Source organism: Camarhynchus parvulus, chromosome 2 (assembly GCF_901933205.1).
Source record: "Camarhynchus parvulus chromosome 2, STF_HiC, whole genome shotgun sequence".
NCBI classification, from domain to species: Eukaryota; Metazoa; Chordata; class Aves; order Passeriformes; family Thraupidae; genus Camarhynchus; species Camarhynchus parvulus.
In genome coordinates, this window is record NC_044572.1 from 117,796,237 (window position 1) to 117,809,928 (window position 13,692).

The window sequence follows — 13,692 nt, forward strand, 5'->3', positions numbered from 1 at the left end:
TGAGGCATCATTGCACATGAGTATGTAAATGTGGACCTGTGTAAATGGCAAGCAATAGGAATTATCCAAGACATGTTTCCTTAGTAGGGAAGCGTTCCAATTGTTACTGATTGGGAAGGAACTTAAATGGGATGTTACAGCTTTTTTTCTGTGATCAGGAGCGAGCACTTTCTTGAAGTTCTATACTCACTACAGCTTCCCTCCAGGCTTTGCAAAGAACTGAAATTGGGGAAGCAAACTGCTGTTTCATATTCTTCCTTCCTTCGTGTTTTTCTTGGCACCTGTGTGCAAATGCGAATGGCAGCCAGAACTGGCAGTGAACAGTGTTTGAGAGCACATTTTATTTATACAACTCAGAAAATAAAAATTTTAGCTCTCTCAAGCATTCTAACTCCTAATTAGCATTTAGCCTTATTAAACATTAAATAACTTCATAATTAAGGACTGTGCATTCCAATATTAGAAAAAAAATGTTGTGTTGAAAATTGAGCATGTAAAAAGGGGTTGGTGGGCTTCCATTATGGTTGCCTGTCAGTATTTTCAAGTTTCCTCAGTTTATATGTAAAAGTGTTTGTTTGTTTTTTAATAAGCTGCATTAATCATGAAGGACCAAATAATTTGTTTTCATTGGTGCTGAGTCAACTTTCCTCCCTTATTCAGATACAATAGGAATTAATACTTAAATTTAAATTCTGAAAGTGGAGATATAATATTTTATTTCAGGTTTCCTCCTCATAATAAGTGATAAAGATCATGGCTTTCTTAATTCTGGTGGATATTTTTGAGTCAGAAAAGACTCACAGTGGTCTTCAAACATGTTAATGGACTTTAGAAGGAAATAGGAGATGTACAGAGGATGACTTTCTTGTAATATTTTTGAAATTTCAAACTATTATTTTTAAATTAAACCAGAAAATCTAAATAATTCTTTTGGAAGGGTATTTTTTGACAAATGTGTTTCTCATCTTGTCCTCTCACATATTTCTCATCTTTTACACTTCCTGAAATTACTGATTTGTTTAAAGAAATAAAATTTGTTGTGAAGAATTGAAGAGTTGCTTCAAAAATATTCTAGAAATGTTGAGTTCTTCCTAATTGGTCTTCTCCTCTTAAAAACAATAATTTAGGGATATCCTAATTTTGTGAGTAAAAATTGAATTTAAAAAAAATCCCAAATTGAACAGAGTAAGATATTCTTGCATAAAAGAAGCAGAAACTGTAGTATGAAGTATAGAGGTTTCAAACATACAAATTCTTTTCTAATTATGATTGCAATATAATGGGAACATACTGTTACTTCCAGATGTACACTTGTTCTGAGGTTTCCTAGATTCTTGTTTTGGTTTGCTAGTAGTGGACACAGCTGAACTCACTGGGATTTCCTAACAAGAACCTAGTGTTCTATAAATTCAGGAAACAGCTGACTTTTATGAGAAGTAAGCTGTAATGGTAGATGTCATTTCTTTTCCATTTCAACATGAGTGATACAAGATCAGTTAGTTATGTGATTAGCAGTACATTATTCACTCCATGACATACACCAACAGGACCATAAGATGCATTGCCACAGGGAATTCCACATACATGTGAATGTTTTTTAATACAGAGTATGTTTTTAATAAAAAAAATCTTCAAAATGTAATTCAGAGGAATTCTTGGCATGCTGGAAGCATTTTGTTTATTGATATGGATGCCTCTTGTTTGGTTAGTTTGTTGCAATCCTAACAGACGGTTCAGAAATTCAAAGGGGTCAGGCCAATCTCTTTTTTTGCCTTCCAGAACCTCTCTTGGTGATTGAAATGTAACTTGTTTGTATTTTTAATGGGATAAAGGCTTGATTAGCAGCAATTCCTGTTACATAAAATATTTGCTAAAAATATTACACAAACTGCGTTCTGCTTATCTTGCAGGTGGGGGTACATCACTTCTGCCAGTATATGGCCTTTTACTAAAGCTCTGGTTAAGCTGTATTTTAATTAAGCAATAATTTAGGTGATCTTCTAGAAGTTTGCTGTATGTGGCATCAGATCACAGGAGCATGTGTGAGCCAGCCAGACCTCAGCCTCTGATTTGGTGTGATTTGGAATGATCTCAACTGTGCGAGTGCCCCCATCGTTACTCATCAACCAAACTGCTGTTGACCAGCAAGAGCACAGCTAGCCCTCAGAACAGGTTCCCAAAATGAGGATGCTAGATATCCATATTTTAGTGGCAGGATTCTTGACATCTGGGAAGAAAAGGAATAGATGTCTTCTAAACTGGACCAGGAAAAGGTTGTACTAAATCTTTCTGAGAATGGCTTCAGTGCAAGGAAGAGGGTGGAGACATCGGACATCCTGCCTGGCTGTGTGGAACTGGACTTTAACTATAAATCTTTTACTTTCATCTGCAATGGAGCTGAAAGGAAGGAAGGGATCAAAAGTGAAAGCTCAGGTGATTTTAGAGGTGGGAAACACGAGTTTAGGGGGTGCTTCCTCGTCAAAGAAGGGAACTGACTTAAAAGTCTCAAAGTGTGTGAAAGGAAGAACAATATGTCCAGTATAAAAGTTGAAAAATATCATCAGTGAGCACAAAATGCAGAAAAGGTGATTGAGGGTTGAAGAAGGATGAGGAAAGGTTTTTTTGCTCTACTCTTAGAAATTTTCTGATATGACAGAGGAAAAAAAAAAGATGCATGATGGAGAATGGGTTGATTATCCCAAAATGTGTCATCACATTAATAATGTATGAAAATATTATGAAGACACATATTTTTTCAAAGCATTAGTTTCTTTATTTGTGTGTGTACTTATGAATTCACATTTACTTTAAGTCAGGGATCTCTTTCAGACAGACTGCTGTCCCCTAGGATCAGATGAATGTAGAGGTGGATTGTTTGGTAGGCTGGGAAAAGAAATTATCGCTAGAACAGAAAACATTGCAGATGTTGCCCATCTATTCACTCTGTACTTACTGGCACTGGAATATGATGCCAGCTTTGAAAGTAGCACTAGGTACAGCAGGGAGGAAGAATGTATCTGACCTTGGCTGATGCTCTCGCTGCTGGTTGTGATTCATCCAGTCCTGCAGGCAAGATGGGAGAAACAGGTGGTGCCTCAGCTGGTGAATCACTGGAGAGAGAAGAAGAGTCTTTTGTTCAGTAGCAGAAGCCAGCCTGATCTGCTACTGCCACTGCTGCTGGCACAGGTTAATGGGAAGAGGAGGCTAGGAACACAGTGTTTGCCACAGCTGCTACTGCTGCTGGAGTCTTCTCTATTGATTTTTGTGTTTTTCCTCCTTGTGGCGAAATCAAACAAAAGTGCTTCAACAAAACTGGCTCGGTGTTCTTCTGGGACTTGGAATCTGATGTGCATTAATTATAGCATGCAAAACTGCTGTGCTAAATACTACCTCGATTCCTGTGAACTGAATTAGCCACGACAGGCTAGTCAGCTATGACAGAGAGCAGTTTTCTTCCCAAGTATAGATCTTCATGTTCTCTCTAGGATCATTTGGAATATTGCGAAAAGACCAAAATATTTTCCACCATCCAGATGCCTACAGTTACATTAAGAATGTAAAGAGAGAACACAGAAACTACAAGTATTTCATGTTTGTATTTCTAAATTTGTGAAGATGAGGTTATTATCATAGACACAGAAATGTTTTCCTTTTGGTGCATCCCTTTACGGGATTTTGTCTTTGCACTGTGCAAAATAAAATTGTATTCAATTTTAATGTCCTTAACAGCTTTATTCAGAAGGCTATGATAGGTTGGGCACTTCACTTGAACTGGTTTTCCTAAAGTGAAAATTTTCAGGAAAGTACCTTATTAAAAATACATGTTTTTTGCAGTTCACCTTGGTTTTGTTTGTGGCAGTGTAGATTTAAGAGTAGAAATGCTGTTAAAAGAATTCTGAGGGGAAAAAATTACTATTTAATTTTTTTTTTTAGATAAAACCCAATATTTATTTATAGGCTTAATCCCAAGTAGGATTATTACTTTCAGAAAGATAGTTACATATCTTTTGTGATCTAGGAGCTCTGACATAATTTCTGTACTTTTTATCTGTAAAGAAAGCAAAAACTCTTTGTGCCCTGGGAGTCTTCTGCAGGCAGACTTCTTTGTTTTCCCTGATTTCATTCCAGATGTCAGAGAAGTCATTTGTGCTGTTGGCAGCTTCTTGTGCTATCTGTAGCAGTGGTAGGTTTTTGTTTTGTTTTTTTTTCCCAACAAAACACAGAGCAACCATCAAGAAAAAAACCCCACCAAACAACAAACAATGCAACTCTTATTTTGATAAGACCAGAAGTTAAAATCCCCATAACAGGAATCCAGTGTGTGTTCTCTGTAAAAAAAAAAATGCTGCTTCACAAAATGGCAGCTGATCAGCAGACAGGCAAAGCCATTAGTGTTTATTTGTCATCATGAACAAATTCTTTTATAGTTCTCTGAATTTGGATTTTCAGTGTTTTATGGTTTCATTTTCATGACCATTGATTCCTGTATTGTGTTACTGCAATGCCAGGCAAAGGGTAAAAGAATGAGACCAGGGAATAGTACAGAAAGTATGTAACAGTTCACAGGTAAGATGAACAAAGTGTGTAATTAGCTTCATTGCTATTATTAGCATGGAATAATCTCCAAATTATTCTATACCACATTTCTCAAAGGTAGAGGGGAATTACTCTTCTCTACACCACCATGGTACGGGGACCCTGAGTCACAGCCTAAAATAGAGGCATTTTAATGTTCCCAATAGGACCTGAATGGAGTCAGGGAAATTCAGCACTAAACTGTTATCTTATATATTTCCTATGTAGTTGCTCCCCTATTCCAAAGGACTTTGTTGGACCCCCATGTTTTCGTCTGCAAGTCTGTCAGACTTGTAAAGATCATAAAACTTCTTACCATGTGACTCTCCATATTTAGAATTTTATCAGTATTTTTGGGCATTTCTTCTCCAGAGCAGATATGCACTGCTCATGCAGATGCCATTTTGTGTTAATGAAGTTTCTGGGAGGATGCTTAGAAAGTTTAGGTTTGTAATTTGAATGCCAAGCTTTGTGGAGGCAGAAGTTGTGGTGCTCTGAGTGACTCAAGAATATTCCTAGAGTGACAGAGTTTTCCATAAACAGTTCTAAAAGCTGACAAACAAAACTGGGTGTTGTTTTCTTAATGTGGGTAACAAACATCCTCCTTTATATTTGCTTTTCATCTGGTCTTCGAAATTTAGACTGCTCTTTATGGTAGCCAGCCAAGCTGCTGCTCTGAAATGTTGCATGGAGATCTCTTAAAAGAGAAATCACCAATAGTCTGGCTGGCAGAGAGTGCCAGGAATTGCTGTTTGCTGTGCTGGAGGGTTGAATCCCTATACTATAGCAAGGTAGATAGAATGCTGCTGGCACAAGGTGAAAATCTAGAGAATTACATTCTGTTTTATACCATATGTCTCTGCTGTTATTTTAGAAAATTAAGAACTGAAAGGAAGCTAAGGGAAACTCTGGAATCTGCTTGAAAAGCTTTGAGAAAGTTGAGGATCCCTGTCTATGTGACATTGCCCTGGGATCCTGGAGTGCACAGAGATGTTTGTTATTCTCTGTGTATGTTTTACTGCTTCTACACTAATGCAGATGAATATTGAAGTAGATTCAGCAAGATGTAGTAAACACAGATAAGTCATGATTTACTGACATGCATGTTTGATGTAATTGTATTAGGGTTGAACTGATTTTTCACTTTGGTGATTTTTGTTGGTTTTTTGCTTTTCTGTAAGCGTGGAAATAATGTATGACCATTGATTCGTACAGCTGTTTGGTCAGTCCAGGAGCAGGATCTATCCTATTGTTTCCTTGCAATTTGTGATTGCTTTGCTCCTTTATTGACCTTCATGTGGTGCTCAGTAATGTGTGTGGACTTGGAGTCTCATACTTGAAGTAATGGTTAAAGTTTTAGAGGGAACTCAGTGCTGTTTCAGAGGAGTTTCTGACTTGGTTTTATTTTTTTTTTTTGTTTTTTATGTGTCCATTTCTTTAGTGGATTGTAAATTGGCTGAGATGTCCATTCTGCTTTTTTATTTTTAGAGATGTGTTTTTTCTATGGTTAATTAGAGATTTTGCAGTATGTTTTCAAAAGCTTATATAATTATTTCTTTCCATTAACTGAAGAACTGACAGCTCCTGAGTAGTTTCTGTCCATCCTTATATATTTTCCTTTTAAAGTCTGTAATTTCTGTGCTGGGGTCCTCCTTACAATTGTGTCTGCAAATTACCTGCTTTTTCTCTGTCTACTAATTTTTGCAGAAATGCTTTTGGTTGTCCTCAGTTGATTAAATAATTATGGAGATTTTTTGAGTAGTCAACCCTCTCTGAGACCCGTGTGTTTATGAGTTCAGAGACATTAGTCTTTTCATAGTTGTAGTGCTGGATTGAGGTTATTTTACACAGTAAAAAAAGCAATTACTCCTCCATCCTCTTGCCTGATGATGGCTGTCCATTCTCCCTGGCAAAGTACTAGTGCAGAGGTCTTACGTGTGTGGAGTCGGTGGTGTCTCTGTGCTGCAGGAAGGGAACTGATAAGGGGATTTATGTCCTGGAAACCTGGGTTTCATCAATGCTTTGCATTATTCACTCCACAATGGGTGAAGTCCGCCAGGGATCTGCCTTGGATGTAGATACAACCATCCCTACCTGTGCTTCCCTGAATTCTCTTAACGCTACTCTTCTAGAAAATGTGACATTATTCCAATTATTTTGCACTATGTGCAGTTTGTAGAACTTCATGTAAGTGCTTGAAAAATTCAAATTTTCACATGCATTGATTTTTGAGACAGAGAACAATGATTTTTTTCAGGAAGCAAATCTGCATTGATAGGGAGAACAATGGAGTGCTGAGCAACCTGGTCTAGGGGAAGGTGTCTCTGCCCATGGCAGGGGAATTGAGACGAGATGGATTTTAAGGTCCTTTCCAACCCATGGCCATTCTATGATACTTTGAACAGGTGGCAATCTTAGGGAAAAAACTGGCCTCATGACTACACTACCCCTGCAGAATGAGTACAGCAAAATATTACAGGGGCTTCCAAGAAGTTGCAGGACAGGTCTGAAGTTGTCCCAGGCCTCCCTACCTTAATTAGTGATTTGTGTCTGGGCTCTGCGAAAGTTTGGATTTTCCTGGATTTATTTTCTGATAACCTCTGCAGATGTGATGTCTGGGACAGTGCTGCTTGGACAACTGTTTATTGCAGCTGATATATTCTCTTCTTGACCTCCTGACTCCCATCTAGCATCTTGAATCACTTGGGAATAACTAATGCCTCAGCTCTCAATTCCTTCTTAGTTTCACTATCAGCCAGCTCCATGCTCACCTTCAGAATTACAGGAAATGAAGATCTTCTTAGATAACATAAGTGCAGATGAGCAGTATGTTTGGTCTGTGGGGAAATAATGTGAACAGAGAGATATTACAGATAGTAAAAATAGATTTGAGTTTCAGAGGTAGTTCTTATAATTATTTTTTCCTCTTTGATTCTAAAGCATATTTAATGGTGTTGCATGGTTAAGTGAAAAATTCCAAAATTTAGCTAAGAGTCATGCAGCTTTCACTCTTTGTGGGATTGGTTGTACAGATAATGCATGCAGCAAATTTGCCATAACCCCTGGGGATACTCCTAGCAAGGAATGAGGTAAAGGGCTTTTGTCCACCATCAGTTAACTGCTGCAAATGAGTTAATGGCATTTTTTAGCACCAGTAAAACATTAAAAAGAAAGCACAAATAGTTAGGAAAAAGACAGATTTAATGAACTAGAAAATCTACATCGTTGTAGAGAGCGATAGGAAATGTACAGTGTGCTGGCAGTATTCCAAACTTAATTCAGTTTATGTCCTGGATAACTAGATTTGACTCTTCAGTAATAAAAATGTGTAATGCCAGTTACATAGTTCTCTTCAGCAGAGAAAGGAGCATTGCTTGGGAATGAAAATGTTTAAGTCCCAGCAGAGGGCAAGAGGGGCTGCTGTGACTGCTATCTTTCCACACAGGGGTTATTTATTGCCTCTTTTATGGAATTTGCATCACACCAGAATTTAGATGAGCTCATGTACAGTGTACAATGCACAGTGACTTGGAGCTAAATGGTTATGAAAGACATGACATTTGTGCACTCATGGTGCCAGGTTTTAATGACTGAAGAATATGCATGTCTGTGTGAAGAATTATCAATGTAAGATTTTAGTCTGCCGTTTGTAGATACTTTTTAGGACATACCAATATCTTTGCAATGAAATGAATTAATGAAAATTAATTCTGCTCTTTGTACTTGAGATATTTATTTCTTTAGGAATTGCTTTCTGTACACATCTTCTTTTGTGTCCAGTTCTTGAATGTATAATGAAAGAAAACTTACAATTTTGGTATTTCATTGGTGGTATTACTAACTTCTGATTTGATCACTGGGGATTAGGTCCTTGGGGAGGAAAGACAGAAGAGTTTTCATTAAGCAAAACCAGGTGCAGCTGACTGTTGCTTAAGCCAATTTACAATAAGTTTGATTATTAATATGTCTCAAATCTGACTTTTGGTTGCTATGGTAAAAGTTACATGACATAATAGTATCTCCTGATTAGTTTAATTTGAAAATTAGCATCTTATTTTGGCTTGTCTTGTGCTCAATTTGTAAAGTAATAGAGTGAGATTTTGAAAATTAATAATTTTTTCTCTTGCTTGATTGTAATATGAATGCAGGATGGAAGTGGTACTTCAGAGATGTTCATGTTCAGTTTCTCAGCTTCATTAATATTTTACTCTTTTTAACACTCTGTAGATAGGTCTTTCTATCATGTTAGAATAACAGGACTACTAAATGATTTATAAATAAAGAGCTTGTTTTAGATTCTGAATAATATTCTGATGTGGCTCTATATCCAGTTTGGGAAACAAATTAAAGCATAACATGCCAGAAGTTGTTCAAGTCTTCCTGAAATAACTTTTTCCTTATTTGTCTTGTTTCATGCAGGCTTTTCTTCACCGAATGATCCAATGTGCTGCAGCCAAAGTGGATAAAAATGTCACAGAAGAAACAGTTAAGGTTAGTCTCCTAATTGCATTTTTTCCTTCTGTTTTGTATCTGATGTTTCACTTATGTATGTTTTATTCTTTTGCAGATGTTGTTTTCAAATATTGAAGATATTCTTGCAGTTCACAAAAACTTCCTGTCCCTTGTGGAGGACTGTTTACAGCCAGAACCTAATGCACAGCATGAAGTTGGAACCTGCTTTCTGAATTATGTATGCTATCTTTTATTTCAGCCTTTTTTTCACGTCTTTCTTTTATTTTTTGCCTTTATTAATTACTATCATGGTGATAAGTGTACATAGTCATGAAGCCTAACTGTGGCTTGATTGCGTAATGAAGTTCATCTCTTGGTTACTGTCATGTCTAAGAATAAAAAAAATAGATGGGAGGACAGTGCAGAAAGAACATATTAAATGACACTTCTGGTGTGTCATCATTATTATATTCACCAGATCAGCTCAGGCTGACAAACTGAGCCCTGCAACTTGGGCGGAGGTGTTCCTATGCGTTAGATGGAGGTACAAGGTTGCATGCAGCAAGAGTAGTACTATCTTTTTATTCCCCCTTAGTGCTCTGCAAAAATGTGAATATTTAGTAAAGAACTGTATATACTGGATCAAATACCTCCACGGTTCTGGATTATGAAGACTTTTTTTTTTCCAGCAACTGCAGTACCTCTACAAACAAGTATGTTTGTGTGTCCTGTAGTAATTGGTTTCTAGGAGTATTATTTTTCCTGTTGGAGCAAAACAAGGATGTTACTGTTACAGAGCTTTGCAAAATGAAGACAAATTGGTTTGCTTTCAGTTGTAGACCTAACAAAAAGTCCAGGTTTCATTGTTATCTCTGGTTAGAGTTCTATTTGTTTGTTAAGTCTTTAATTATTCATTGTGGCAGGAGAAATCTCTTAATGGAAACAATTTACAGAAGTTGAGTAACATGAGTTTTTAACTTTGCAGAAAAATGGATCATATTTGAAAACAAGTGTTAGCAGCAAATTGTGTAATAATGTCAACAAATTAGCCATTCATTTTGCATTTTCTTCATGTATGTTTTTATCCTGTGTGTTTGTGGGAGTGCTGCACAGGCTGAGATCTATCCAGCTGGGGCTCAGCTCTGTGGAAAGGGACCTCAATGTTCTGGTGGACCACCATCTCAATATGATTGAACAGCGTGCTGCTGTGACAAAAAAAAACAAAGCTAAGAGCATGCTGGGTTGCAACAGTTAGAGCATCACCAGCAGAGATAAAGAGATCATTATCACTTGTCTGCTCAGTGCTTGTTAGGCCACAGCCGGAGTTCTGTGTTCAGTTGTGGTCTCTGCTGTACAAAAGAGATGTGGACAGTCTGGACAGGTTTAAGAGAAGAGCCACAAGGATGGTCATGGGAAGTGTTCCATGTGGCTGCCTGAGAGAACTGACTTGGGAAAAGAAGGCTTGAATGAGACTTTATCACTATGTTCCAGTATTTAAAAGGTGACTACAAAGATGGAGACTTCCATTTTACAGAATCATGTGGATAATAGAAGGGGTAATGGGTACAAGTTTCTCCCGGTGAAATTCCAGTTGGACACCAGAGAAAAATTTTTCACAATGAGAACAATTAGTCATTGGAATAATCTCCCCAGGGAAGTGGTGGATTCGTCAACATTGGACACATTTAAGATTCCACTGGACAGGATTCTGGGCCATCTTGTCTAGACCATGCTCTTGCCAAGAAAGGTTGGACCAGATCATCCCTGAGGTCCCTTTCAACCTTGTTTTCTATGAATCTGTGTTTGAAATTCCCAAGTGGTGCTTCGAGACTGTTCATAATTTGAGGCTAGACCTCACATAATAAATGTATGAAGAAGAGCTGACTTTCTAGAATGAAGGCCATATTAGCTTTGCAAAGAGTTCGTTCCATGTTTTATTAATTTAAAAAAATCAAAATGGCAAGTGAAAAACAATGTCTCTTTTTGTTTCTGCAGAAAGAGAAATTCCGTATCTATGACGAGTACTGTAGCAACCACGAGAAGGCACAGAAAGTTCTTCTTGACCTGAACAAAATAAGAACAGTGCGGACGTTTCTTTTGGTAAATAAACTTTGAGTTGGTTTTCTAACATTGTATTTTTTAGGTTTTTTTTCACCTCTACCATGTAATGAATACAAGCACACCTGCAAGTGGTTAGCAGGCAATTTTAGGAGGGGGTGGTGTTTCCAGAGGAAGGGGGTGGTTAAATCATATTATCACTGCTGTGCTTGCATCTGTGGATAATACAGCATTAGGGAGCGTACCTTGAATGTATTGGCCAGGATACAAGGGTGTGATTCTCTAGAAAGGACAAAGAATAGAATAAAATAGATGAGGAGTGATAGGGAAAGGAATTGTAGGAAGGAGCTGGAGAACGCAGCAGAACTTCTGAAGGGGACTCTGCATTCTGCTACTGTAGCCAGCGCTGTTGCAGACAGAAAAATCTTTTGTTATGGATCATTGAGGAGCCATTTGAATCTTAGATGCTGACTTAATCCAAGGTGAAAGAAACAGCTCCACAAGTAGTCTTTCACTTTATAAGACAAGTAAGGAGGGGTTTGAAAATGTTAAGTCTGATAGTCCTCCTGGTTTTTCAAAAGCAAACAAATTTTCATGTAAATACTGATAGTATTAGTTTGCTAATAGTTTACTTTAGCTGTTAAAAGCAGGATTCAGTGTGGAATGATTTTTGTGTTTCTTCCATGGTGTCCTGTGGTAAAAAGGTCAGCTTTGAAATGAGTAGCCTACTATATTGGAACTTAAACCTGAGCAAGTGCCATGGATATGCTATCAAATTTTGGAGTGATCGGATTTGATAATTGTGTTTGGGACTGGAGAACAAATGGCCCTTTCAGCAAAGCATCACAGATGTGTTTGAGGAAAAAAGATTCTGCCTATGCTGATAGTATCACAAGTCTTCAGTTAATTTTATTAATTATTGTTAGCATGCAGTAAGGTTCCACTACTGCTGTTGACAGTGTTCTTGGTGAAGTCCTATTGCATCACATTGGTGCTTTGAAGGATACCAGATCTGACTCCCCAGCTGCACTTACTTACAGCCAAGTTAATGAGCAATGTGGGAATTTCCTTATTGTGGGAGGTACTGTGTGATATGAGGCACCATCTGCCTTTCTGCTAAGAATCTCTTACACAGAAATGGTGATCCACAGTTAAAAACTGCTTCAAAGTTGTCCTATTTTTCCTCAGTGGTTGACACAGTATCTTTCACTTTGTCCCAAACTGGGGAGCTTCATACATGTAGTTCTTGTATTGGGAGCAGCGTGGCCAGACTCAAGAAGAAAGGGTGAATGCTGACTACAGAGGCAAAAAGCAATATACTCTGGAGAAAGATGGCAAAGAGCTTGTTGTGTGACAAAGGAAGCCAAGTGTGCCATTGTGGCAGTCCATGGTGTGTCTGTTTTAGGTACTCTGGGGCATATGCAGAGGTCTTTCTCATCTGGTTTGGGTTCCTCATAGGTGTAGGGCATGATTTGAAAGCACAATCAAAGCTTTCTGGGCACGCTAAAGGGTTCAGGTCATTAGAGTTGTGGTTATCTATAAATTACTGGGAGCTGAAACCAGAACTTTTGAAGCTTTGAGTATAGAGTCAGTTGTTGTAATAACTATAGTCTGCATTGCCATTATCTTACTTGGTCTTTATCAGTAAAGGTTTTGTGTTTGGAAGTGAAATCCTTTAGGCTAAAGCATCCTTTAGGATAAGCCAGAAGCTGGTTAAGCATGAGTACAAAGCAGAGACTTCAGAGTGGGTGTGGAGATCCCCATTGCAGTGCTGGTTGTAGGAGAGGTGTGTTGGGTGGCCACCCAGTTGTGCAGCCTCTGTTCCATCAACAATGTGTCTGCATCCCGATCTGTGGCCTGTGTCTACATCTCATCTGGCTGTCTTAAACTGCTTTTCTTTAGTGTCCTCAGTTTAGACAACTTGTTCTTTGAAGCTGAGATTATCTCATGCCATTGCATCACAATTCCTTCTGATCTCTCCATAAAATAATTGTCATCATTACTTTAGGTCTTTTTGTACTTACACTTTAATTCCAGCAATTCCAAATATTTGCTGTGATGTGCTTTGTGTGTTTTCTTATCCCCAAAAGCCCTTATTCTTTTCTCTCTTTCAGCTACTTTTATTGGGTACTATCACCCAATGTTGAATTTACTCTCTGCTTCCATAATCAGATGTCTTGTTGAAATTTTTTAATAGCCTTTTGCCCATGACTTCAGGATATTTTATTCATTGTACATCAAATTTAAATATATAAGCATGAAAATAGAACATGTTTTTTTTGAGGTGTGTATTAGGATGGCCATATTCAAACATTCAAACCATCTTTGATGCTACTCAGTGCTGCAAACACTTTTTAGAAACGGCATCAGCTGTAGTGGTCACCCTGAAATATTTTTATTTTTGTTTGTTGAAGTCTGAAAGCATATTTTGAGCATTTTATTTACTGTTTTTTAGTTTCAAACTGTAAGAAAAAGTCCTCTTCATCAGACTGGATGAAGAAGGTACTAATGTGAGAGGCCTGCATTCTGCCTTTTTGACATCCTTGTCGTGTGTGATAACCTGTGCATATGTTCAAGCCTGTACTTTTGACAGTCTTGCAAACCTCC

General features: G+C 37.8%; 1 protein-coding gene across 2 annotated transcripts in view; it reads left to right on the forward strand.

Annotated features, from left to right (window-relative positions):
- PREX2 (phosphatidylinositol-3,4,5-trisphosphate dependent Rac exchange factor 2) overlaps positions 1–13,692 on the forward strand; it is a 172,747-nt gene that overhangs the window by 35,746 nt on the left and 123,309 nt on the right. For both annotated transcript variants that reach the window (XM_030944089.1, XM_030944088.1), the window contains 3 exons: positions 8,995–9,066; positions 9,143–9,265; positions 11,023–11,127. In XM_030944089.1, coding sequence (XP_030799949.1) covers positions 8,995–9,066; positions 9,143–9,265; positions 11,023–11,127 — 300 coding nt within the window. The remainder of the gene's footprint in view (positions 1–8,994; positions 9,067–9,142; positions 9,266–11,022; positions 11,128–13,692) is intronic.